The following is a 26,369-nucleotide window of genomic DNA, read 5'->3' as shown; positions in this document are numbered from 1 at the left end:
AAAAGTCGGGAATCTCCATCCCCTGCACGAGCTGTGTGTGCACATCCAGAAAGTCCTGGGAGAAATTCTTTGGGAATTCACACACACACACACACAGAGAAAATAAAAAAAAAAAGAAAAAATTAAAAAATTAAAATCAAAAGAAGCACCAAGGGGGCTGTAAGGAAAAGCAATGCAAAAATCGAGATTTTTTTATTGTTCGGAAATTCCAAAATCGAAAATAAGCTTTGAAATTCCGCAGGGGAACGCCGGGAACACACGGAAAAGCCTCATATACAGAGACAGATAAATTAACTGGGAATTCTGCAGACAAGCCAGGGGCATGGAGAGATTCCATATGTACATTTTTATGGAAACCATTTATACACTTTATTACATTTACAAAAAAAAGCTGATTTTTTTTTTCCACTACTTTTTTTGTTTTGTTTTTCCCTACGATAATGAAAAAAAAAAAATTACATTTTGGTTTTTTTTTATTTATTTTTTTTAGCTGTACAAACTTTTAATTAATAAAAATATATCTCTGTACAAAAGAGGGATTTGAGCTTTTTTTTGTGGTTTTTATATAGTTTTTCTCATTTTTTCCTTTTTTCTTGATTTTTTTCCCTTTTTTTTTTTTATTTTTTCCCTTTTAATTTTTTTCCTTTTTTTCCCATTTTTTTTTTTTTTTTAACCATATGCAAGTCCTCTGGGCACAAGGATGGAGAATGACATGGAGCAGATCCCAGCCAGCAAAAAAAATGGGATAAACCCCATTTTCCACTTCCTTATCTCTCTGGGCAACAGCAGGAAAAGGGAATTCATGGATCCAAAGCAGCGAATTCCATTTAAAGTCGAGCTCCCCCTTCTCCCTGCCTGGGTGGTTTTAAATATTTTGGATTTATTTTGCACTCCCGGACATGAGTTTCTCCTGTTTTTTTTCCATGGAATGAGGATTTCTCCCGGTTTTCCCATGGACTGAGTGGGAACCAGGTGTGGGAAACCAACGTGCATCACCTGGAGCAGTCAGGAGAGAATTCCCTGGAATGTGGACAGGAACCTGGAAGGATCCAAGCTCTGCTTCCAAGGATTGTTGGAGTTTTGGGGCCTGGAATTGGGATCCAGGCAGGGGTTTGGGTGGGGTTGGTTTTTTAAGGATAATTGAGGTGTGGGCCAGGAGAGCCCAGGGTGGGATCCAAGGATTCCAAGGATTATCCCAGCCTTGTTCCAGCAGTGGGAGGATGGAGTGATGGAGAGGGGAGCAGGGAAAAGGGGAATATTCCCTTGGAGCCCTGCTGGGAAGGACAGACACCATCCCAACCCATGGAATGGCACTCTGGAATCCTCTCCAGGTGGGAGCACACCTGACCCCAAATCTACATGGGAACAAATACAGAAAACCCAAATCCTCATCCTGTCCCATCCAGGTGTTTTCTGTAAATTCAGCCAGGAATGCCCAAAGGAAAATCAAACACAGGGAAGAGGGGGAAAACTTCCCAAGGTTTGGAAAAGCTCCCATTTGAAATCCCTTCCTCTGCTCAAACCCTGGGGTTAGAAAATCCAACCAAAAAAAAAAAAAACAAAACCAAAACCCAGACACACAAATCCTCATCCTGTCCTATGCAGGTGTTTTGCAGGAATCCAGCACCTTGTGCACGACCCTCTTTGTTGCCCAAGCTCTTCCCAAAGTTTGGGAAGCTCCTTCCTGGAAGAAGCTCAGGAAAGCCTTCCCAGCACCAGGCCTTCCCGAGGTCTCGGAGCGGAGCTGGAGCAGAACCTTTGGCTTGGTGATCCAGCAGGAGGGAGCAGGTGGATCCAGCAGGAAGGATGGAGGAGGTGGATCCAGCAGCCCCTCAGGAATTCCAGTGGAATTCCAGCTTGTCCACAGCCTCTCGGCAGGGGCGGGAACAGGGAGGTGGGGAGGGGATGGATGGATGGATGGATGGATGGATGGATGGATGGATGGATGGATGGATGGATGGATGGAGAGGTGGGACAATCATCCACTGGACACCGACCCCGGGAAATCTGGGAAAGCAAAGGGTTGGTTATGGCACTTGGAAATTCTGGGGAAGGGGCTTCGTTATCCCAAAACTGGAGTATTCCAGATGGAAGTGCTCTACAGTCCACAGGGAACTTTTGGTTACTGAAGCTGTTAAATCCCAGATCCCTGTGCAAAATTCCCTGTCTGGAGTCACCCAGACATCAGCCCACCAGAACCCTTCCATCCCTACTCCATGATCCCACCAGAACCTCTCCAACCCCATGATCCCACATGAACCCTTCCAACCACCTGATTCCACAAGAACCCTTCCAACCCCAAACACTCCATGATCCCATGAGAACCCTTCCAGCCCCATGATCCCACGAGAACCCTCCTGCCCCCATGATCCCACCAGAACCCTTCCAACCCCGATCCATCATCCCACAAGAACCCTTCCAACTCCATGATCCCACAAGAGTCCTTCCAACCCCACTCACCCCATGATCCTGCCAGAACCTCTCCAACCCCATGATCCCACAAGAACCCTTCCAACCCCAGGCACTCCATGATCCCATGAGAACCCTTCCAACTCCATGATCACACCAGAACCCTTCCAACCCAAATCCATGATCCCACAAGAACCCTTCCAACCCCACTCACCCCATGATCCCACCAGAACCCTTCCAGCCACATGATCCCACCAGAACCTCTCCAACCCCTAACACTCCCTGATCCATCGAGAACCCTTCCAACCCTGTAAGCCTATGAGAATCTTTCCAACTCCATGATCCCACCAGAACCTTTCCAACCCTGTGATACCACAACAACCCCTCCAACCCCATCACCCCATGAGAACCCTTCCAACCCCACAATCCCTCCGACTCCACACGCCCCACACTCCCCCAGCCCTGTGGTGGCCCTGGTGCCCTTGGTGGCCGTGTCCCCATGGCACTGCGTGTGTGATGGGTGGCACTGACCGTGTGGTGGGTGGCACTGACCGTGTGGTGGCACTGACTGCGTGGTGGCACTGACCACGAGGTGACACTGCCCGTGTGGTGGGTGGCACTGCCCATGTGTGGGTGGCACTGACCATGTGCTGGCACTGACCATGTGGTGGGTGGCACTGCCCGTGCTGTGGGTGGCACTGACCATGCTGTGGGTGGCACTGACCACGCGGTGGGTGGCACTGCCTGCGTGGTGGGTGGCACTGCCTGTGCCATGGGTGGCACTGACCGTGTGTGGGTGGCACTGCCCATGCCGTGGGTGTCACTGACCGTGTGTGGGTGTCACTGACCGTGTGTGGGTGGCACTGCCCGCATGGTGGATGGCACTGACCACGTGGTGGCACTGACCATGTGGTGGCACTGCCCGTGTGTGGGTGGCACTGACCACGCAGTGGCAGTGACCGTGTGGTGGGTGGCACTGCCCGCACCGTGGGCGGCACTGACCGTGTGTGGGTGGCAGTGACCGTGTGTGGGTGGCAGTGCCTGTGCAGTGGGTGTCACTGACCGTGTGGGTGTCACTGACCGTGTGGGTGGCACTGACCGTGTGGGTGTCACTGACCGTGTGTGGGTGGCACTGCCCATGTGTGGGTGGCACTGCCCATGTGTGGGTGGCACTGCCCATGCCGCAGGTGGCACTGCCCATGCCGCAGGTGGCACTGACCGTGTGTGGTGGCCCTGCCCGGCGGGGCCGGCGCTATACGGCCGTGCAGACGGTGCTGACGGTGAACTCGGCCTCGCCCGCCATGATGTCCGAGGGCTGCAGGTTGCGGTCGTACATGGGGTTCTCGAAGGTGCCCCTCACGTTGGTGTTCTCGTGGCCGGCGTAGCCATTGAAAGGGACTTTGGGTCTCCTCCTGTGGGGAGACAAAACCCTCACGAGGGTGATTGTGGAGTCTCTTGTGCCTTAAAGGAGTTTCCCGCTGCCCTGCCTTGGAAAAGCGAAGATTAAAGATACCCCAGGTGTAACAAAGGCTTCTCCCCCATGGATCCTCACAGACATTGTGCAATCTTCTCTCTGGGTTTGGCAAGTGCATCACCCACCCCATGGTATCCCCTTTCCCTGTTCCCCCACTGGTTATGGGGCCTGGTGTCCTGTTCCTCTCTTCCCTGTGGTCACCTGCCCCCTGCACCACCCACAAACCTGAGACCTTGTATAACTGAGAAAAATCACGTTTGGCCTCTTGAAATCACCTCTGGCACAGGGAATAAACACTTGCTGGAATTGCTCTGGGGCTGGGAGCCCTCTGCCCCTCTGCTGAGCCAGCCTTGTAACGTGTGTGTATGTGTGAGCTGGAATTGCTGCCTGAACTCTTCTCAAGCAGTTTCACTACGGAGAGGCTGACTGGGGTCTAGAAAGGCCTCAGCCACACTCTGAAAAGACACACTGTTACAGGTGATGATGCCTTGAGTCTGAGCTTTTGTATTTTCAGGTTCTGTGCTGCCCAGTTCTGAGCCTCACGTTCAGGGTCACTCAGCTCCCTGCACAGAGCAGGGATGTGGAGTTGGTGTTTTCTGAGCCTGAGCTCTTCCCAAGGGAAACTTTTCAACAGTTTTTCTTTTTCCCAAAACAACTTGGTGTAAACAATATTCCTTTCCCACAACAACAGGTGTTGTTTGCTATTTCTGTTACTGAGCCAATGGGAGAGGTGTCAGCCCTATGGACCAATAGTGTGACTTTTAGCACAGTGTGTTATAAAAGGGCTGAATGAATTGTAAATAAACCTTCTGATTTCTACTGCCTCCTGACTGGAGTCAAACATCTTTATTTCGTGTCCTATTGTGACATAGGGAGACAAAATAAATCCTTTTCCTGCTGAGAACCAAGGACAACTTTCTGCCCAAAAGCACAAACAAGGGTGGGCTAAAAGGAGGAACAAGAAGGATGGGACTTCACAACCCGAAGCTGTAATTGGACAATTAAACCTCAATATGCAAATGGATGAAAACTTATAAAAATGTAAGATCTTGTGACTGGTTAGCCACTTTTTGTGATCCAAAAGAGGGAAAATTTGGGTTAAATATTAGGATATTTTATATTAGGAGGAAGTTTTTCTATTATGATTTTCCAGAGAGGCTGTGGATGCTCCAACCCTGGAAGTGTCTAAGGCCTGGTTGGACAGTGCCTGAAGCAATCTGGGATAGCAGGAGGTGTCCCTGCCCATGGCAGAGGTTGGGGGACAATATGAGCTTTAAAATCCATCCCAACCCCTTAAAATTCTTCGATCCCATGGTTTGGGGCTCCCACCAGTGCTGAGGCCTCCACTTCCACCTGGCAACGGGATCTGCTGTCACCTGGTCACAACCCATCAGCTTCCCTGGGACTTCCAGGGAGAATAAAAAGCCTTGGAGAAAGATTTTGGCCCCCAGGACCTCAAACAGCCACAGGGAGGGGTCTCAGTGCAGCCCCCAGGGAGGGAATGACCACGGAGCTGGAGCTGGATCCATCCTTCTTTTGGGTTCTCCATTATCAGACCCACCTTTCAATAAATATCTATTTTATTCTCTAGCTCTGTCCAGTCTCTGTTCCAGCTCAGCCTTCCAAGGCAGCAGTGACAGCCTTGAGGGAGGGGAAACCCCTGGGGATGGGGCAGGAAAATCTCCAGCTGGGGATTTGCAGAGAACCCAAATTTACTCCACATTCAAAGCCATGGGAGAAGGGGGAGGGAATTTGGTTTTTTTATCCTCCCAAATGTGGCCACAAATCTCATTAATGTGGCCACAAATCTCAAAAGCCTCACTAATTAATTAATTAATCTCATTAAAATCCTCTTTGCTCTCCCGTCCCAAACCCTCGTCCTGCCATGCTTTGTTTTCCCACCTCCTGAATTAAACCAGCTCTAAAGGTGGGATTTTAAGCCCAGCTCACTGACATTCCTCTCAAATCCCTGAATTTTTTTTCACTTTTAGGAAATCTTGCCCCAAACTCACCTGTGTTTGTAGAATAAAGCAAAAACCCTGCAATAACCTCCCAAACCCTCTTTGTTTTTGTCCCACCTCCTGAATTAAACCAGCTCTAAAGGTGGGATTCTGAGTCCAGGCCACTGATACTCATCTCAAATCCCTGAATTTCTTTCACCTTTTGGAATTCTTGCCCCAAACCCACCTGTGTTTGTAGAGATAAAGCACAAACCCTGCAATAATCAGGGCGATGAAAGGCACAAGGATGGCGGCTGCCACGGAGCTGCTGTTGGATGCAAAGTGGTGGCCTATGGATTCAGGATCATTTTCCATCATGCTGATGTCTGAAAGCAGAAAGGAAACACGTTTCCCACATTTCCAAACCCCTGCTGAGGGGAAAAGGGGGTGGCACCAGCAGCAAAATGAGTGAAGTGAGCTGGAAAAGGGAATTTAAAAATGGATGTGCAAGGATGGAGATCCAGCCTGGCTTAGGCCTCATCATTTATTTAGAGCTGCAATTAAAAGAGAGGTAGAAATTGATTTATTTTGCCACAAAGGTCCGACTTGGATGCATAAAGCTGGGCTTTAAGGAGACTGAAACGCTGCATTAATGAGTATCCACAAAGGTGATGAGATTCCAGCAATCCTGAGGGATTAAAGAGCTCAAACCACGCTTTAAGAGGTATTTAGGAGCTTAAACTTCGGGTGGTTTAAGTTTCCAAGAGCCTCTGTGATTTCTGATGGAGACACTTTCTGTGGTGGGAATGGGATTTGGGCTTGGCAAGGATCTGGGAATTTGGAAAAAACCCACGTCCAGGTGTTGTTTGTGCTTCCAAACTCTCCCTGCCTTTGGACAGCAGCCTGGTTATCCTTCACTTTATAAATTTATAATTTAAATTGTAAATTTTATCGCTGTGCTGTTTGTCCCGTGCTGTTTGTCTCCCACAAACCCACCAAGGTCAGCAGAACTCAGCGAGCATGGAAAATTCAACCCAGGGATTGGAGAAACATTCCCTGCCTGGAAACCCCCACCAGGCCAAGATGGAACTTTCAGAATTGAGGGGAAAAGTGGAAATCCAAGTGATTTTACCAAGTCTCTGGAGGCCAAACTGCCCGAAGCCTTTGCCACGCACAAAGCCCTGGTAGACGAAGGTGCCGCTCGAGGACTCCGACGAGACCTGCAGAGATTGGGAATCAATGGATTTATCCAACATTCCCCTGGATTTAACACCCAGCTCATCCCAGCCCCTTCCAAGTGCATTAATTTGATGCAATTCCCCAGAAAATCCTGGTGTTTTTTAAGGAGTTTCACTGCCCAACAGCTGAAAATTTTCCCGTCTCCAAGGGAAGCCAAAAAAAAAACAAACCAGAGAGGACGTTGCTGATTCCAGAGGGAGAGGGAAAAAGTGGTCATGGATCAGTGTCAGATCCACATTTTTTCCAAGCTCCAGTGGCTCCCTAAAGGGCCTGGGAACCTCCCGGGCACAGGCAGAGGGTGAGGAGTTGGCTCCATTAGGGAAAATCAGCTTTTCCAGCTGAGATGTTGAGCGGATATAAAATATCCACATGGAACGGATCCTGTGGGTTTCTCCTCCAGCATTACCTGGGAGATGATGGATTCCAAACCCCAAGGCAATAAAACCAACCCCCAGCTGCAGGAGGAGCTGTCACCTGCTGGGAAAAGTGCCACATGTCCCCTCCCAGCAGTGCAGCAGCCTCATCCTGCTCCCAGCTCCGGGAATTATCCCTCAGCTCCAGGGAAGGGAAATCCAAGCTGGGACAGCCATGGGAGGGTGGATTTTGTGCACTCACGTGTCCATCCAGAGCCCATTTGTCATTCCTGAACTTGTTGGCAAAGATCTCCAGTGGCCCCATGATCTGGTACACCTGGAGCAGCAGGTGCACGTCTTCCTTCTTGTAAATCCCTGGAAAAGAAGGGATTTTGTCAGCCCTGGATCTCTCTGGCTTGAAATAATTTGAGTGGGAAGGCAGAGAAACCATGTCAGGATTTGAGTGGACACCAGCCCTGTCAATGGGAAACACAGCCCAGGATATTGAAGACTTTTCCACATGGGAAAGGACTCAGCTTAATATTTAATTAATATTCAGGTTGTGCTGCTGGATCAGGGAGAGCCAGGAGGGCAGAGACATGGAGCACTCACAGGATCATGAGCTGGAAGAGATCATCCAAGTCCAACTCACATAATTTCATGTTTTTTGCCGAAAGCTCCACATCCTACCTTGGACACCTCCAGGGATGGGCACTGCAAACCTCCCTGGGCAGTCCTGAGCACCATTTCCATGCAGGAATTTTCCCCGATATCCAACCTGGCACAGACTGAGGCTGTTTCCTCTCCTCCTAGGAGCACAGCCTGCCTCACCCTGGCTGTCCCTTCCTGTCAGGGACTTGTGCAGAACCAGAAATTCCCCCTGAGCCTCCTTTTCTCCAGCCTGAGCCCCCTCAGCTCCATCAGGGATTCTCCAGCCCCTTCCCAGCTCCATTCCCTGCCCTGGACACTCTCCAGCCCCTCCATGTCCCTGATGGAGGAGCCCAGGACTGGACACAGCACTGGAGCTGTCCCACCCCCACCACAATCCCTTCCCTGCTCCATCCCTGACCCCGGCCAGGTGTCACACCTGCCTCATGTCCAGCTGCTGTCCCTCAGCACCCCCAGCTCCCTCTCTGCCCTCCAGACACTGTCCCCAGCCTGTCCTGCCTTTCCCTCTGCTCCAATCCCAAGTGTCCATGGTGACTCCAGGAGAGCCACAGGGCTCCATTTCAATGGACCAGAACGTGTTCCTCACTCAAGACTCTGGGGCAGGTAAAATGTGGGGGAGACAAACAATTTTTGTCCCGTGCAGGTGCTTCGAGACCCAAAAATCTCCCCAGAAGATTCCCCAGGTGACTCTTGAGGGAAAAAACCAGAGGTGGCCCTTGAGTGTTGGACTTGATGACCTCAACGGCCTCTTTCAACCTAATTCTGGGATTCTGCTGTGCACACTAACAAAGAGACCCTCCAAACAAGTGAACAACTTTTGTCCTGTGCTGGTGCTTCTAGACCTTCAAAAACCCCTCCCCAGAAGATCCCCCCGATGTCCCAGCAGAGGGGACAGTCCCCGGTGTCCCCAAAGGGGTGTCCCCTCACCGGACACCTGCAGCTCCACCCCGCTGTGGTCGATCAAGGTGGCGTTGACCTTGCTGGTGGCAGGGTCAAAGCTGGTGACCGAGAGCATGGCCGGCTGCTTCTTCCCCAGGTACTCGTAGGAGCCTTTCCACAGCGAGTTCCTGGCGAACACGTCCGCGGGCACTGCGATTACAGCAGGGGGAGATTGAAAAAAAAATCCAGATAAAATCAAGAGCATTTTTGGTTTTCAGGGAAAAAAAAAAAAAAAAAAAAAGGTAGAGAAGGATTTGTGTCTTTGAGTTAAATAATTATTAATAATTAAATTATAATTATATATTTAAATTATAATTATATAATTATTAAATATAAATTAAATAAGTAGTTAGTATTTTGTATTTTAAATACACTTTAAATTTTAAATAATTCTTTGAATTTGCTGACAATAATTCAATTTTTTTAAGTATGTAATATTTTGTATTTTAAATATATTTTAAATTCTTTGAATCCGCTGACAATAATTCAATTGTTTTAAGTGTTTAATATTTTCTATTTTAAATATATTTTTAATTCTTTGAATTCACTGACAATAATTCAATTGTATTTTAAGTATTTAATATCTCAGAAAAAAATGTGTTTTAAATACATTTTAAATTTTAAAATCTTTGCAACCATTGACAGTAATTAAATTGTTTTAAGTGTTTAATATTTTGTATTTTAAATACATTTTAAGTTCTTTGAATTCACCGACAATAATGAAATTGTTTTAAGTATTTAACATTTCAGAAATATTGTGTATTTTAAATATATTTTTAATTTTTAAAATTCTTTGAATTCACTGATAATAATTAAACTGTTTGAAGTATTTCATATTTTGGAAAATATTTTGTGTTTTAAATACATTTTAAATTCTTTGAAACCACTGACAGTAATTAAATTGTTTTAAGTGTTTAACATTTTGGAAATATTTTTTACTTTAAATACATTCTAAATTTTTTGAATTCACTGACAATAATTAAACTGTTTTAAGTATTTAACATTTTGGAAATATTTTGTATTTTAAATACATTTTAAATTTTTAAAATTATTTGAATTCACTGACAATAAAAAATTGTTTTAAGTATTTAATATTTTGGAAATACTTTGTGTTTCAAATGGCTTAAATCCCACTTGCTCTGTGCCATCACCATGGGGGACAAAGCCAAAACCAGCGACTTTAATGTGGCTGTGGTGACCAAAAACACAAGGAAAGATTTAAAAATGAATCAACCCCCCAACAATTTACTAGGAAAAGTCAACTTAAAATAAAAAAAGGTCAAATGTAGGGAATCCTGGGAGGGGCAGAACGCTCTGGGAAGGGCAGTGGTGTGAGGGGGCTGGGATGATCCTGGTTGTTCTCCACTGTCCTGGGTTTAGTGTAGGATGTGCACAGAGTATTTATTCCATCCCCATCCCCATGAGCTGTTGGAACCAGGTGGGGCAGTGTTTTCCCAGGCCCCTCCTTTGGGCTCTTCTGCTCATGGCCCATCAATGCCTTGCCCAGGACTCACAGGGAACTCCCTCCAGGAGCTCTCTCTGTTTAATGGGCCATCAAGGAGCCACTGCACGACTCCTCATCCCATTGGGAGATGCTCCCAATGCCCAGGGGGAGGAGCCAAGCATTCCCACCTGGAGAGAATCTGGGATTTGGGACAGGACAAGCAGCCCTGAGCCACTGGATTCCCAGAGGAGCAGAGCTCCCAGACCTTTCTGTGGGATCACTGCTTCAGGAAGAGCCCCTCCCCTGGACTGCTCCCCCCACCCTGCTCAGGGTGTGTTCTGACTCTGTCAGTGCTCCTTTGTGTTATTGCATTTATTTTATTTTATTTTACCTTTTTCCCTTTCTTCTTATTAAATTGTATTTCTGACTTGGAGCCTCTCACTCGTTTTGCTTTCAAACCACGACATCCAGGGACTAGGATGGGGCATGTGGCAGCTTCCAGATGGCCAAGGATTCAGGAGGGTGGATTGGATGAGGTGCAGGGATGTCAAGAATGTGTCCATGGGGATGAGCCCCCACAAAGCCTCACCTGAGACCTTGGCGAGCGGTGGTTCCCGTGCTGTGCCCACTGGGCGCCCGCTGGGCCGGACATCGGCTGGGACAGAGGGCAAAGCACAGCTGGTCAGTATGGTGGGCTCTGGAACTGTCCACCCCAAAATTCCCAAGGCTGGAAAAGCCCTCCAAGGTCACAGAGTCCAAAGCTGTGGCTGATCCCCACGTTGTCACCCAGCCCAGAGCGCTGAGTGCTGCATCCAGGCCTTTCTTGGGAAGTCCAAACCTCTCTGGGCAGCCCCTGCCAAGGCCTGACCACCGTTTCCATGCAGGAATTTTCCCCTAAAATCCAACCCCAAACTTCCCTGGCACAGCTTGAGGTTGTTCCCTCTCCTCCTGTCCCTGTTCCCTGGGAGCAGAGCCCGACCCCCCCGGCTGTCCCCTCCTGGCAGGGACTTGTGCAGAGCCAGAAATTCCCCCTGAGCCTCCTCTTCTCCAGGCTGAGCCCCCTCAGCTCCATCAGGAATTCTCCAGCCCCTTCCCAGCTCCGTTCCCTGCCCTGGACATGCTCCAGCCCCTCCATGTCCCTGATGGAGGAGCCCAGGACTGGACACAGCACTGGAGCTGTCCCACCCCCACCACAATCCCTTCCCTGCTCCATCCCTGACCCAGGCCAGGTGTCACACCTGCCTCATGTCCAGCTGCTGTCCCTCAGCACCCCCAGCTCCTTCTCTGCCCTCCAGACACTGTCCCCAGCCTGTCCTGCCTTTCCCTCTGCTCCAATCCCAAGTGTCCATGGTGACTCCAGGAGAGCCACAGGGCTCCATTTCAATGGACCAGAACGTGTTCCTCACCCAACAACTCTGGGGCAGGTAAAATGTGGGGGAGACAAACAATTTTTGTCCCGTGCAGGTGCTTCGAGACCCAAAAATCTCCCCAGAAGATTCTCCAGGTGACTCTTGAGGGAAAAACTGAAGGTGGCCCTTGAGTGTTGTGTCCCAGGTTGGACTTGATGACCTCAAAGGCCTTTTCCAACCTAATTCTGGGATTCTGCTGTGCACACTAACAAAGAGACCCTCAAAACAAGTGAAAATCAGGCTGGGCCATCCCACAGTCTCCAAGGGAAAAAAGTCATGGCTGAAAACACCTCCCTCCTTCCTTCCTTGGAGCTCTGACCCCACAACCGAATCTTGGGTTTATCTGCAGGTTGAAAGACACCTTTGAAGGACCTCAAGGCCCAGGATCTTTACACAGAGACCCCGGGGAGGGGTCTCAGAGCCCAGCTGGTGCCCCCAGCCCCTCACCCAGGCAGATGGGGGGTTTCCCTGTCCAGCTGCCGTCGGCTTTGCAGGTGCGGTGCTCGGAGCCCCCGGTGAGGTAGAAGCCGCTCTGGCAGGAGTAGATCAAGGTGTAGCCCAAGGAGGGCAGGTCCAGGGCCCCCACGTTGGCGTGGGAGGGGGTCTCGGGCTGCTTGCAGTGGTGGGCTGGAGGGGACAGGGAAAACAGGTGAGAGAAACCACCCAGGTGGGCATGGAGAGGGTGAAAAGTGACACCGTGACATCAACAGGGGATAGAATCCTCCTGGAAGAGTTTCTACACCACAGCTCACAGGGCTAACTGGGTTTTTCCCAGTTGGAGGAATTAATGAGGAGCTTCCCATGCTGGGTTTCACTTCCTGGATGAAGCTGAAGGCGGTTCCAGCTCGATGAGCTGAAAATCAGGATTGGCCACCCCCATTTTTGCAGGAAAAAGGCAAAACCAAAGGATGCTGAAGCACCTCTGAGCTCCGAGCCCAGAACTGAGTGCCAGCTGTGGGTGCAGACTAAAAACTGCCTTTGCAATCCCCAATTCTCCCTAAAATCCAATGCATTTCCTCCAAGAATTCCTTTCCCAGAGCCTGGCTGAGGGCCCCAGCCCTCCGTGGCACTCCCAGGACTCACGGACGCAGTCGGGCTGGACGCCGCTCCAGGTCAGGTTGGGCAGGCAGGTCCTGGTGGTGGAGCCCTGCAGGAGATATCCCTTCTGGCACCTGAAGAACAGGATGCTTCCCACCTGTGCCAACGGGAGACAATCACTCAGTTTCCCAGGGATTCCCAGATCTTCATTCCATGAGCTTCCAAAGGGGCCATTCCCTTGTGTCACCACCTCACCCCTCACAGGAGCAGCTCCACTCCCAACAGAGCAAAAATCCCACTTATGGTGCCTCCAAATTAGTTAAACCTAAAATTCATTAATTAAACCCCAAGATTAAGATAACTAGTTAGCAGGAAAACAGAAGGATCCACTGTGGCATCCACTATCCCAGCAGGGAATGGGTGGGAATGGAGCCTCCCAGGGAGTCACTGCGGGATTTTTTTGTCGCCATTCCAATGGTTTCCTGCTGGATGAGAGCTGGGATCAGCAAAAGCACCTGCAGGAATTGGCCTGAAAATTAATTAGGAATTAATGTGAATAGCAGCAACTATTAATTAGCACTGTCATTAATTTCAGATACAACGCACTGCTAATTAATGCCGTGCAAACACACTCGGAGGGCTAACGGAGCATGTTGGGGTGTCCTGCTCCCAGCAGCAGACAGGAATCCAGGGAAGGACACATGAATCCATGGGATGAGACATTAATCCACGAGAGGAGACATTAACTCATGGGAGGAGACAACAATCCATGGAAAGACACAAGAATCCATGGAAGAAGGACACATGAATCCAGGAGAGGAGAAATTAATGCATGAGGGGAGACAGGAATCCAAGGGAGAACACATGAATCCATGGGAAAACACATGAATCCATGGGAGGACACATGAATCCTATGGGAGGACACATGAATCCATGGGAAAACACATGAATCCTATGGGAGGACACATGAATCCTATGGGAGAACATGTAAATCCATGGGATAACATGTGAATCCATGGGATAACAAGTGGATCCATGGGAGGAGACATTAGGTCCATGGGAAGACACAAGAATCCATAGGAGGACACATGAATCCCATGGGAGGACACGGAAATCCATGGGACAACATGTGAATCTATGGGACAACATGTGAATCTATGGGAGAACATGTGAGTCCATGGGAGAACATGTGAGTCCATGAGAGGACACGTGGATCCAGGCCAAGGATGGAGCAGGGCTGGCTTTGTGGTCCACCCCTCTTCCATGGCCATACCTGGTATCCCTGGGAATTGTTCTGCATCCCAAAAAGAGGCACTCCAGGATCTGCACAGGTGGTGAGGCTGGGATCTGTTAAAAACAAGAAAAGGGAATTACTGAGGGCTCTGAGCCCTCCAGGCACACAGATCCTGCTGCACCTCTGGAATATGAGTGGGATTTGGCTCTGAAGGGACACACAGCAACAAGGAAAACCACATGGATTCTCCTGTTCCTCAAATCCCTGCCTGCTGCAGCAGGGAGTAACCAGAGGCACTTCATCCCTTGTCACTAGAGGACATGAAAGAACTACACTCACTTGTCAAGTTGAGAAGTGAGGAGAGAAAGAGGAAGTTTATTATGATTTTGGGTTTATATAGAGTTTGGAATTTGTTCAGGGATTGGGGGACGAGAGTAACACCGCTCTGACCCCAGTGGTCAACTTAGGAGTTTATCCATTTGTTCTTCCCCCTGGAAAGGAGTGCATGTTTACAAAATACCAGTCTTTGTTTTTGTTACAAGCGTAAGAAAGTTCCAGTAGAAACGTAAAACAATTAGAAAGCTGAAAATCAGCTCAACAATCCCTCAGGAGAAGAACTGGGAACACACGCCTCAGATCAGCTCTGCTCCCAAGGGCCAAGCATCCTGCCCTCTGCTCCCAGGGCCATCCTGATCCCCAAGGACCATGGGATTGGGATGGGAAGTGAAGTGAGCCCCCAACCCCTGCAGCAGCCCCCCGAGGGACCCCCCTCACCGATGCAGCTGGGCTGGGTCCCGCTCCAGGTGCCGTCGGACTGGCAGAACCTCCGCGCCGAGCCCACCAGCACCAGCGGGGCCAGGCAGGAGAAGGACACGGACGAGCGGTAGGTGAAGCCTCTGTCCTCCCTCCTGCCCTGGGCTGGGGTCCCTGGGTCCCCACAGAACACGGCTGCAACAGCAAAGGGACAAGGACATGGCCACAGACCCCTCCAGGAATGTCACATCCCAGCCAGGTCTATCACAGCTCCGTGATTAATTCGGGAATCAGAGCGTTGCTGGCTGCACTCCTTGTAATTCTCTCCTTTTGTCAATGGCTGTTAATTAACTTCCAGCTTCTCCCCCGGATTTGCCTTTTCCCCCCCTCCCGCCTTCTTTTCTCTCCCCTAATTGCACAGTGTCACTTTGTTCCTTGGCTCTGTGTCACACGGAAAGCCCACTAATTATCCCAGTTCCAGGGAAAGGTGCGAGGAATGGTGAGGGCTTTGTGGGATTTAATAGGAAAATGGATATTGTGCAGCTGGGAAAGCAACTCAGAGCTGCCTTTACCATCAAGAGACATTTAATTCCCTTTTTTTCTTGCTGTTTGGTGTTGTATCAAACCTACCCAGCCTTCACAAAACATTCCCAACTTTTGCTGCAACACGGTGCCCTTTGCCAAAGGAATTTTTGGCACTTCCAGGAATCCTGATGGCAGAAGATTTGGCCACCAAGGGCAAACACCCAGTTTTGAGGACGTTTTGTAGGCAGGAACATGGAAAATGCCCAGATTCATCCCAAATGTGGCCTCACCCCTCTGTCACAGGGGTGGAGTGACCAACAGTGTCCACAGAGTGACCAACAGTGTCACTGGAGTGACCATCAGTGTCCACAGAGTGACCAACAGTGTCCACAGAGTGACCATCAGTGTCCCTGGAGTGTGACCATCAGTGTCCCTGGTGTGTGACCAACAGTGTCCACAGAGTGACCAAGAGTGTCCACAGAGTGACCATCAGTGTCCTTGGAGTGTGACCACCTGTGTCCACAGAGTGACCAACAGTGTCCACAGAGTGACCAACAGTGTCACTGGAGTGACCATCAGTGTCCACAGAGTGACCACCTGTGTCCACAGAGTGACCATCAAGGTCCCTGGTGTGTGACCAACAGTGTCCACAGAGTGTGACCACCTGTGTCCACAGAGTGACCATCAGTGTCCCTGGAGTGTGACCATCAGTGTCACTGGAGTGTGACCATCAGTGTCCACAGAGTGACCAACAGTGTCCCTGGTGTGTGACCATCAGTGTCCACGAGTGACCATCAGTGTCCCTGGAGTGTGACCATCAGTGTCCCTGGAGTGTGACCATCAGTGTCCACAGAGTGACCATCAGTGTCCCTGGAGTGTGACCACCTGTGTCCACAGAGTGACCATCAGTGTCACTGGAGTGTGACCATCAGTGTCACTGGTGTGTGACCATCAGTGTCCACGAGTGACCATCAGTGTCCCTGGTGTGTGACCATCAATGTCCACAGAGTGACCAACAGTGTCTCTGGTGTGTGACCATCAGTGTCCCTGGAGTGTGACCATCAGTGTCCACAGAGTGACCAACAGTGTCCCTCCCTCCTCCATCCAGGTGCCAAACCAACGCTTCCCAAAGAAATCAAAGCATGTGGGAGGTGGGAGAACAGCCAGACTTTATCTCCAGGCTCCTGAAGCATCCCCAGAGCACCAAAAAATTCCCACCCCAGCAGCCAGAAAACATCATGTAGGAACGGGGCAGGAAGCACCACACTCCTGAACCCTCAGCTGCCAAACCAGTGATGCAGAGCCTGGAAAAAACCTTGGGAAAAGCCCCCAAAAAGCTGGAAAAGCGGGAAGCTGGTGACTCACGGAAGCACTGGGGGATCTCCCCGCTCCAGGAGCCGTTGCCCTCGCAGGTGAGCACGGCGGGCAGGGACAGCTGGTAACCCTCCAGGCAGGCGTAGCTGACACTGGAGCCCCAGCTGAAATCAGAGCCCACCACCTTCCCGTTGGGAATGGCCTGAGGAGCTCGGCAGGTGATGGCTGCAGGGAAAGGAGGAAAGGGGGAAAAAAGGGGGAAAAAGGGGGGGAAAAAAAAGGAGGGAAAAAGAAGGAGGAAAGAAAAAGGAGGAAAGAAAAAGGAGGAAAGAAAAAGGAGGAAAGAAAAAGGAGGAAAGAAAAAGGAGGAGAAAAAAAAAAGAAAAAAAAGAAGGGGAAAAAAAGGAGGGGAAAAAAAGGAGGGGAAAAAAGGAGAAAAAAAAGGAGAAAAAAAAGGAGGAGAAAAAAGGGAAAAGGAGAAAGGAAGAAAGGAGGAGGGAAAAAAAGGAGGGAAAAAAAGGAGGAAAAAAAAGGAGGAAAAAAAGGAGGAAAAAAAAGGAGAAAAAAAAAGGAGGAAAAAAAAGGAGGGGAAAAAAAGGAGGGAAAAAAAAGGAGGGAAAAAAAAGGAGGGAAAAAAAAGGGAAAAGGAGGAAAGGAAGAAAGGAGGAGGAAACGGAGGAGGGGAAAGAGGAGAAGGAAAAGAAGGAGAAGGGAAAAAAGGAGAAGGAAAAGGAGGAAGAGGGAAAAGAAGATAAAAGGAAAGGAAGGAAGAGAAGGAAGAGGAGGAAGAGGAAGATAAAAGGAAACAGAAGAGGAAGGGAAGGGGAAAAGGAAAAAAGGAGAAAAGGAAAAGCAGGGTCAGGTCTCACCACTTCTTAATTATTTCCATTAACAAGCGAATTCCACGTAGGAGCAAAGTCGCCTCCTGCTCTCCAAGAGCATCTCCCTAGATTGGCACAAAGTGTGGTCAAACTCTTTGAAATTTGGAGTTAAATTACAAAATACCCTGTGGGAAGGATCATCCAGTCCAACCCCTGGCCCTGCACAGACTCCCCAAAATCCCACCCTGTGCATCCCTGAGAGCTCTGTCCAAATACTCCCTGAGCTGCTGGGGCTGTGCCCATTCCCTGGGGAGCCTGTTCAGTGCCCCAGCACCCTCTGGGGGATGTTTTCCCTAAACATCTCCACAAACCTGATTTTGGAGTCAATGCTCTCTCTCAGCTGAAGGTAAAAATCCGCCCTGACGTGGCGTGAAAACTCAGCCCAGATTTCCCCAAAGATTCTCACATTTTGGACAACCTGGCCGAGGGCTCAGACGAGCAGTTGAAGCCACAACCTGTCAGGTTTTCACCCACTCTGGGCTGTTTTGAGATGACATTTTTGCAGCTGAGAGGAGCTAAACCTGGGCCTCCAACTCTGAGACTCTCTGGCACGTTCTGGATCATTCCTCATGCAGAGAATGAAAAAGGAGAGGGAGAATTGCTCTTTACAGCCTCTGAAGGAGCTGGAGCGCATTTGAGAGTTTTTATGTGGCCTGTGTTTATATCAGAGCCGTGACAGGTGAATTTTCCAGATTTTTAAAGGAGTGCAGAGATGCTGCCACACATCTTATCTGCACTGGGGTGTGAGCAAGAGAGATCCAGCCTGCCCAGCCACTGCTTTCTTATTTCCCTTTTCTATCTCTGAACCACAGGAGCCATCTCAGAATAATGAAAAGGCTCGCAGGGAACATTCTTTTAGATGTTTCTGGGTGATGCCAGCAAAGCGTCTGCTGGAAAAACACAATATTTCATCCCAGTTTGATCTGAGTTTTTGTGCAAAATCACTTTACTCCCTGGGCTTTGCTCTCTCTCTAGCACAAGGAGAAGAGTAATTCCCTCCCTCTCTCCCAGGCACAGATTGATAGCCCTGAAGACAGCAAAGGTATTGCTGCTCCCTGAAAAAAAACCAAACTTTGGATGGAAACGAGGGAGGCGAGGAACGCCCAGCCAGGCTCCCAGGGAGATTTTAGGTGGACAAAACTTGTCTCCTACCCTTGCAGACGGGTTTGGTGCCGTTCCAGGTGCGGTCTTTGGTGCAGGTGAGGGCGGCTGCCCTGTCTGACTCCATCATGAAGCCGGGCGTGCACTGGAACACCACGGATTTGTTGTAGGTGAAGTCGCTGCCCAGCCTCAGCCCGTTGGCCGGCACGCCGGGGTCGCCACAGTTGATCACTGCCAAGGTAGGGAAAAAAAAATAAGAGAATTTCTGGCAGCTGGAACCATGCCCATGATGGTCTTGAGGGTTTTTCCAGGCAGGATTTAAGCAGTGAAATGAGGAACGGGTTTGGGGTCCTGAGCGTTTTTCTAGAGGGATTTAAGCAATAAAATAGGGAGCAGGTTTGTGGTCCTGAGCTGGTTTTTATTCAGGGAGGACTCAACCAGTTAAATGTGGAGGAGGTTTGTGGTTCTGCACGTTTTTCTAGGTGGGATTTAACCACTGAAATGTGGAGCAGGTTTGTACTCCTGAGTGTTTTTCCAGGTGGGATTTAACCAGTTAAATGTGGAGCAGGTTTATGATTCTGAGCACTTCTCGAGGTGAGATTTAACCAGTTAAATATGGAGCAGGTTTGTGGTCCTGCACATTTTTCCAGGTGGGATTTAACCAGTTAAATGTGGAGCAGTTTTGTGTCCCTGAGCGTTTTTCCAGGTGGGATTTAAGCAGCTGAGTGTGCAGCAGGTTTGTAGCAGGGCGGATGTGGATGGGCTGGAGTTTAAAGGCTCATTAAGGCCTTGCAAGGAGCTGGATTAACACTCATTAAACATTAAAGCAAACTCGGGTCACACCCGGGTGAAGGGAAAGGCAGTTTGCTCACAGCACTCCCCACTCAGCCCAGTTCCTGCCTCTGGTTAAATCCATTTTTGTCACCACCCCCGGCCCTGAGCTCACACACATCCCTGTCCCCACAATGTCACACTCAGGAGCAGCCCTGGGAAGCCCCTCCAGCTCGGCCAACATCCACTCCCAAAATTACTCCAGGGCTCCTCCCAATCCAGCTGGAAAAAGACAACCCTAAAGCAAGATTTCTCCATTAGGTCCCAGCAGAATTCCCAGGCTGAGCCACTGCTGGTGCCAGGGTTTAGCAGAGTTTCTCAGGGTGGCACTCGTGTGTTGGTGCCTTAGGATTTTTAGCTTTTATATTTTTCATCTATTTGTAACCCTGCAATTCCATAGTGTGTAACTCCAAACTCCACACACAGTGGGAGCTGCTGCTTCCCCACTTTGGGCAGACACAACAATTCCTCTCCAGGCCTGGGGATCAAGGACCCCTCACTGCCTCAGGCCCCAGAGATGGAAACTAAAGTGAGTTGGGGGGAGCAAACTTGGGGTACATGACTTCATTACCTGAAGCTGGAATTGAAAAATCAACCCCCAATCTGCAAATGGCCCAAACTTATCAAAGTGTGAAAACCCATGACCTGTGGTCCATTTTTGGGTGTAGCCCCTGATGGGTTTGGTCTACCCTAAATACACCTGAAACCCTACAATAACCAGAACTGCTTTTTATCCCCTTAATTTTGTCTGGCCTCTGTGTTTAGGTACCCCAAAAAGGCATGATGTGGGCACAGCTGTGCCTGGCAGCTCACCCCTCCCCTCTCCCCATTCCAGGATCTCATCCCGGTGCTCACCAGTGCACTCGGGGCTGGTCCCAGTCCAGGTGCCGTTGACGGTGCAGTGCCTGCTCAGCACCCCCGTGGAATAAAACCCCTCCCTGCACTGGTAGATGATGGAGCTGGAGAACACCAGGCCGTCGTTGAAGATCACCCTGGCGTTGCTGGGCGTCCCGGGGTTCCCACAGGAGATCACTGGGAAGGGAAATGGGGTGGGGTTCAAATAAAATAACAAATAAACAAATGAACCCCTCCTGGAACTGCAAGGGTTTCCCCCTGCATTGTCTGTCATCAGTAAAGGCAAGTTTTGGGGACATGAGAACACTTTTGGGGACACGGGGGGCAGTTCTGGAGACACCAAGATAGTTCTGGGGACACTGGAGGAATTCTGGGGACACCAGAACAGCTCTGGGGACACCAGGGCAGCTCCTTTGGGGACACTGGGGCAGTTCTGGGGACACTGGGGCAGCTCCTCTGAGGACACTGGGGAAATTCTGGGGACATGGAGGCAGTTCTGGGGACACCAGGGCAGTTCTGGGGACACTGGGACAGCTCTGATGACACCAGAACACCTTTGGGGACACAGTGACAGTTCCGGGGACACCAGGGCAGTTCTTGGGACACTGAGATAGCTCTAGGGACAGCTCTGGGACACCAGAACACCTCTGGGGACAACAGAACAGCTCTGGGGACACCAGAACAGCTCTGGGGACATTGAGGCACCTCTGGGGACACCAGAACACTCTGGGGACACCAGGACACTCCGGGAAGCCCGGGGCCAGCCCTGGGCACCCCGTGGCACAGGCCGTACCTTCGCACTCGGGCTGTGTCCCGCTCCAGGAGCCGTTGGAGTGGCAGGTCCTCTCGGAGGAGCCCCGCAGGCTGTAGCCGGGCTCGCAGCTGAACCTCACCACGCTGCCCACGTCGAAGGCGTCCCCCAGCCCGATCCCGTGGGAAGGGATCCCGGGATCGCCGCACACGCCCTGGCTGCCCCCTGCCCACGGAGAGCACAGGGTCACCACAGCCACCACGGGAGCCCTTGTCACCCTCCTCAGGAATTCCACCCCCAGCAGAGCAGTGGGACTCCAGATGAAACACTCCCCTCCTCCAGGAGTCACCCGGGCTTTGAGCTGGATGGAAACACGGCCACAGCTCCTGAATGCCAGGGTGGAGCTCCAGCATCAGCCCAGGGATGTTTCCCCTCCATGAAGGAATTCCCATGTACTCCTGTTGTACTCAGGGAACAAGGAGGGATTGGAGCATGAGAGGAATGGAAGGGAAAAGGGAAAAAGGAAAAGGGAAAAAGGAAAAAGGAAAAGGGAAGGGTTGGGGAAGTTAGGGAAAGGGAAGTTTAGGGAAGTGAAGTTTAGGCAAATTTAGGGAAGGGAAGGCACCAGGAGCCCCCTTAAGGCACAAGGAGTGGGTGACGATGGGTGGGAGATGATGACCATGAACGGGTGACCATGGATAGGTGACCACGACTGGGTGACCATGAATGGGAGACTATGAAGGGGTGACCATGACCAGGTGACCACAGATAGGTGACCATGGTTGGGTGACCATGGATGGGTGACCATGGCTGGGTGACCATGGCTGGGAGACCACGAATGGATGACCACGGATAGGTGACCATGGTTGGGTGACCATGGATGGGTGACCATGGGTAGGTGACTATGGCTGGTGACCATGAATGTGTGATCACAGCTGTGTGACCACGACTGGGTGATCATGAATGGGTGACCATGAATGGGTGACCATGAACAGATGACCACGGCTGGGTGACCATGAATGAGAGACTATGAAGGGGTGACCATGAATGGTTGACCATGGCTGAGTGACCATGGCTGGATGACCACAACTGGTTGACCATGAATGGGTGACCACAACTGGGTGATCATGAAGGGGTGGCCATGAAGGGATGACCATGAATGAGAGACTATGAAGGGGTGACCGCAAATGGATGACCACAGATAGGTGACCATGGTTGGGTGACCATGGCTGGGTGACCATGGTTGGGTGACCATGGCTGGGAGGCTATGAAGGGGTGACCATGACTGGGTGACCATGAATGGGAGACTACGAAGGGGTGACCATGAATGGATGACCACGGCTGGGTGCCCATGGATAGATGACTATGGCTGGGTGACCATGGTGGGTGACCATGAATGGGAGACCACAAATGGATGACCACGACTGAGTGACCACGCCTGGGTGACCATGACTGGATGACCATGACTGGGTGGTCATAAATGGGTGACCACGGCTGGGTGACTGTGACTGGGTGACCACAGCTGTGTGCCCATGGCTGTGTCCCCGCAGAGCGCCCCTCCCCAGCCCCTCACCCGAGCAGTGTGGCAGGGAGCCGCTCCAGCGCCCGTCCAGCTGGCACATCCGTGTGGCGTTGCCGACCAGCGTGCGCCGGCCCAGGCAGCTGTACCTGACCACCGAGCCCACCGTGTGCTTGTCCCCCGAGATCTGGGCGTGGGGAGGGGACCCGGGGTGGCCGCACGACACCACTGCAAGAGAGGCACCGGCGTCAGCCCCCGGGAATTCCAGAATTCCACCCCGGGGGATCTTAAACGCCAGTTAATTCCAACCCTTTCCATGGGCAGAAGGAAATTTTAGCCTGCTTAGTGGAGTGTCGCCCCGATTTTTCAGCCTTCTGGTGTTTTCATTCTTAGACTGGAGAGTTCTCATGCATTGTAGCAAAAACAAAGACTGATATTTTGTAAACATCTATTCTTTTCCAGGGAAAAGGACAAATTTATGAACTTCTAAATTGACCACTGGGGTCAGACAGGTGTAACTCTCATCCCCCAATCCTTGATCAAATTCCAAAGACTATATAAGTCAAGATCTCCAAATAAACTCCCTTTTTTTCTCATCTCACATCCTGGGCTGAGTGTGGTTCTTTTCGTGTCCTCTGGTGACAGTGTAGCTCTGGTTTTGTGCCTGAAATGTTTTGGTTTTCTAAAATTCAGAGAACTTCCTGTAAACAGGAGAGAAGTTTTTTAAGTGTGTTATGTCATTAATTCCTTTTCCTAGGAGGGATTTCTTCTTGATGTCCCTCCAGTCTAACCGATGTAAGTAAAAAAGTTTGCCTTTGTGTCACCAATCAAATTAGTCTGTACAAAATAATATATTAAAAAAAGCACATCCCAAAAAATTAAAAAAATCATAATTTTCAACCTTCTAAAGCTCAAAGTCTGTGTTGTTATAGTATAAAACAACATCGGCTTAGCATCTGGTAACATTTCCTAAGGAAAAGTTTCTCAGGAAAGCTTTTTCTCAAAACAATCTTGGCAAACAACTGTCCTTTCTCAAAACAATCTTTCTCCAGGTGGTGTTTTGCTGTTTCTCTAGTTAATCAATGGGACAGGAGAGGTGTTGTTTCTATTCACCAATCATGTCAAGTCTGTATCAGAACACCTTATAAAAGGTAGTAAGAATTAGAAAATAAAGAGCTTTTTTTTCTATACTTTTGCCTTCTGAATTATTTGGAGTCTTTCGTGTCCTACAGTGACAGTCAGGGACACTTTTTCTTATCCCAAGTTGCTCCAAGCCCTGTCCAGCCTGGCCTTGGACACTTCCAGGGATTGGGGACACTTCCAGATTCTCTGGGCACCCTGTGCCAGGTCCTCCCCACCCTCACAGGAAAGTTCAACACATGAGAAACAAAATAATGGGAAAATCTCCTATTTTAAAAATTTTTTAACCCCAGGAATCCATGGAATCAGTGGTAAAACTAACCTGGGTTTCCGAATACCCACAAATCCTCCAAATCCCCACATTTTAAGGAAGGAGATCCCTTGTACTCAAGGGGGCTGAGGGATTGGGGTTTTAACAGGAATTCCCTCCTGGCTGTGGGAACATGGGTCATCACTCACCAATTCCCCAGGATCCATGCAAAGGGTGAGGACAGGACGAAAGGAAAGGAAAATGTGCCCAGAACTGCTCGGGAGGATTTGGTATGGAGGGATAAACGTGGGAAAAAACAAAAGGAACAATCCCAGCTTTGGAACAGCTCGAGCCAATTGGAATTGCCAGAGTTCCAAGGGCAGGGAATGGGAGTGCAGCTGGTTTAGTGCCCAAAGGGACAAACTGGGCGTGCTGGGGGTGGGGCTGCTCCTGCCTGCACCTCCCTAAGGCAGCTGAAATCCACTCTGGATCCTGAATTCCCCCTGTAGGACTGGGACTCGCTCACTCAGCTCAGCCCTCAGTCACTCAGGCGAGTTTCCTCTCCCTCAGGTGAGCCCTCCCTGTGCTCCAGAGCTGCTCCTGCTCTCCCCACCTGCACCATCCCAGCTGGATCCTCTCCTCAAATGCCAAAATCCATTGGGATTCCACCCAGAATTGGCCAAATCCATCTGTTCCTCTCACAGAGAACCGCCTCCAACAGGATCCCTCTCCTCAAACCGCAAAATCCATTGGGATCCCACCCAGAATCCCCCAAATCCATTGGGATCCACCTGTCTTACACAGAAAACCCCTTCCAGCAGGATCCTCTTCTCAGACCCCAAAATCCATTGGGATCTCACCCAGAATTTCCCAAATCCATCAGGATCCCCAAATCCATCTGTTCCTTACACAGAAAACCCCTCCAGAAGGATTCCTCCTCAAACCCCAAATCCACTGGGATCCCACCCAGAGCCCCCAAATCCATCAGGATCTTCCTGTCTTACACAGAAAACCCCTTCCAGCAGGATCCTGTCCTCAAACCCCAAAATCCATTGGGATCCCACCCAGAGCCCCCAAATCCATCAGGATCTTCCTGTCTTACACAGAAAACCCCTTCCAGCAGCATCCCTCTCCTCAAACCCCAAAAATCCATTGGAATCTCACCCAGAATCCCCCAAAATCCATTTGGATTCCACCTGTCTTACACAGAGAACCCCCTCCAGCAGGATCCTCTCCTCGAACCCCCAAATCCATTGGGATCTCACCCAGAATCTCCCAAACTCCATTTGTATTCCACCTGTCTCACACAGAGAACCCCCTCCAGCAGGATCCCTCTCCTCAATCCCCAAACCCCCTTCCCTGGGAAGCTCCCGAAACCACTGGGGGATCCTTCCCACATCCTATTTTTTTTTTTTTTTTTGGGATTTTCCCTGGTGACTCCTGCTAAACCCCACGGGACGGACAGGGAGGGTTTGGGGCCACTTACAAAGGCACTGGGGGAGGGCTCTGTCCCAGGTGCCATCGCCCTGGCACGTCAGGACGTGCGTTCCCAACAGATAAAATCCGTGGCTGCACTGATAGGACACGGTGGTGCCGAAGCTGAACCTGTGGGGGCCGCTCGGCTGCACTTGCCGGACGCTGTTTTCCAGGTGCCCGGGGTCAGAACAGTTCACAACTGCAAACAAACAACAGAACAACACCCCCAAAATAACCTAAAAAAATAACGGGAAGTGAAGGGTGGGGCAGAAAACGTGGGGGTCTCCAAAAAATAAAAGCAGGAAAAAAGGTGAAATTGAAGATTTTTTGTTGCGATTTAAGTTTTGTTGGTTTTTTTTTTTTTTTAGGGTGGGAGTGGAAAAATTCCTTGTGGAAAAGGGGAGGAAAAGGAAATCCTGTGGGTTCTCAGCCAGCAGCAGAGCCTGGATCTCCAGCCCCAAATTGGGATGTAGATCATCCAGCTGGGAATAACTGATCCCAAACTGGGATCTACGTCCTCCAGCAGGGAATAACCGATAATCCAGCACGGCCAGAGATCCTGGATTAGGGGAATGCAGAGGGAAGGAGTGCAGGGAGGGGATTTGGGAAGTGAACCTGAGTGCTGATCCCATGGGAAAAAGGGAAGAGGGCTCTGCACAAAGCTCTGCTGGAGGAAAAGCTGCTCCAGAGGGGTCTGATCCCAAATTTCCTTGAGTTCCCCCCACTTCCAACACACTCCAACACCTCGGAGGACGCGGCGAGGCGAGAAAATCCCCAAGGTCAGACCCACGGGATTTACCCTGGGATCTCCAACATCCCCTGGGT

The 26,369-nt window shown here is 50.2% G+C and overlaps 1 protein-coding gene across 1 annotated transcript in view; it reads right to left on the bottom strand.

Annotated features, from left to right (window-relative positions):
- Nucleotides 1–3,661: 3,661 nt before the first annotated feature.
- The window catches only part of CSMD2 (CUB and Sushi multiple domains 2), a gene marked incomplete at both ends in the record, with an annotated part of 295,395 nt that continues 272,687 nt past the window's right edge, over nucleotides 3,662–26,369 (bottom strand). The window contains 16 exon segments of the mRNA XM_083879352.1: nucleotides 3,662–3,821; nucleotides 6,071–6,209; nucleotides 6,956–7,043; nucleotides 7,678–7,790; nucleotides 9,012–9,173; nucleotides 11,057–11,122; nucleotides 12,324–12,503; nucleotides 12,960–13,071; nucleotides 14,188–14,261; nucleotides 14,923–15,096; nucleotides 16,792–16,965; nucleotides 18,774–18,953; nucleotides 20,409–20,585; nucleotides 21,202–21,384; nucleotides 22,733–22,906; nucleotides 25,555–25,743. Coding sequence (XP_083735478.1) covers nucleotides 3,662–3,821; nucleotides 6,071–6,209; nucleotides 6,956–7,043; nucleotides 7,678–7,790; nucleotides 9,012–9,173; nucleotides 11,057–11,122; nucleotides 12,324–12,503; nucleotides 12,960–13,071; nucleotides 14,188–14,261; nucleotides 14,923–15,096; nucleotides 16,792–16,965; nucleotides 18,774–18,953; nucleotides 20,409–20,585; nucleotides 21,202–21,384; nucleotides 22,733–22,906; nucleotides 25,555–25,743 — 2,345 coding nt within the window.

The sequence above is a fragment of the Zosterops lateralis genome (assembly GCF_965231275.1).
Source record: "Zosterops lateralis genome assembly, chromosome: 28".
NCBI classification, from domain to species: domain Eukaryota; kingdom Metazoa; phylum Chordata; class Aves; order Passeriformes; family Zosteropidae; genus Zosterops; species Zosterops lateralis.
Note: the sequence above shows the minus strand (reverse complement) of the source record. Positions and strands in the feature narration are given on the sequence as shown.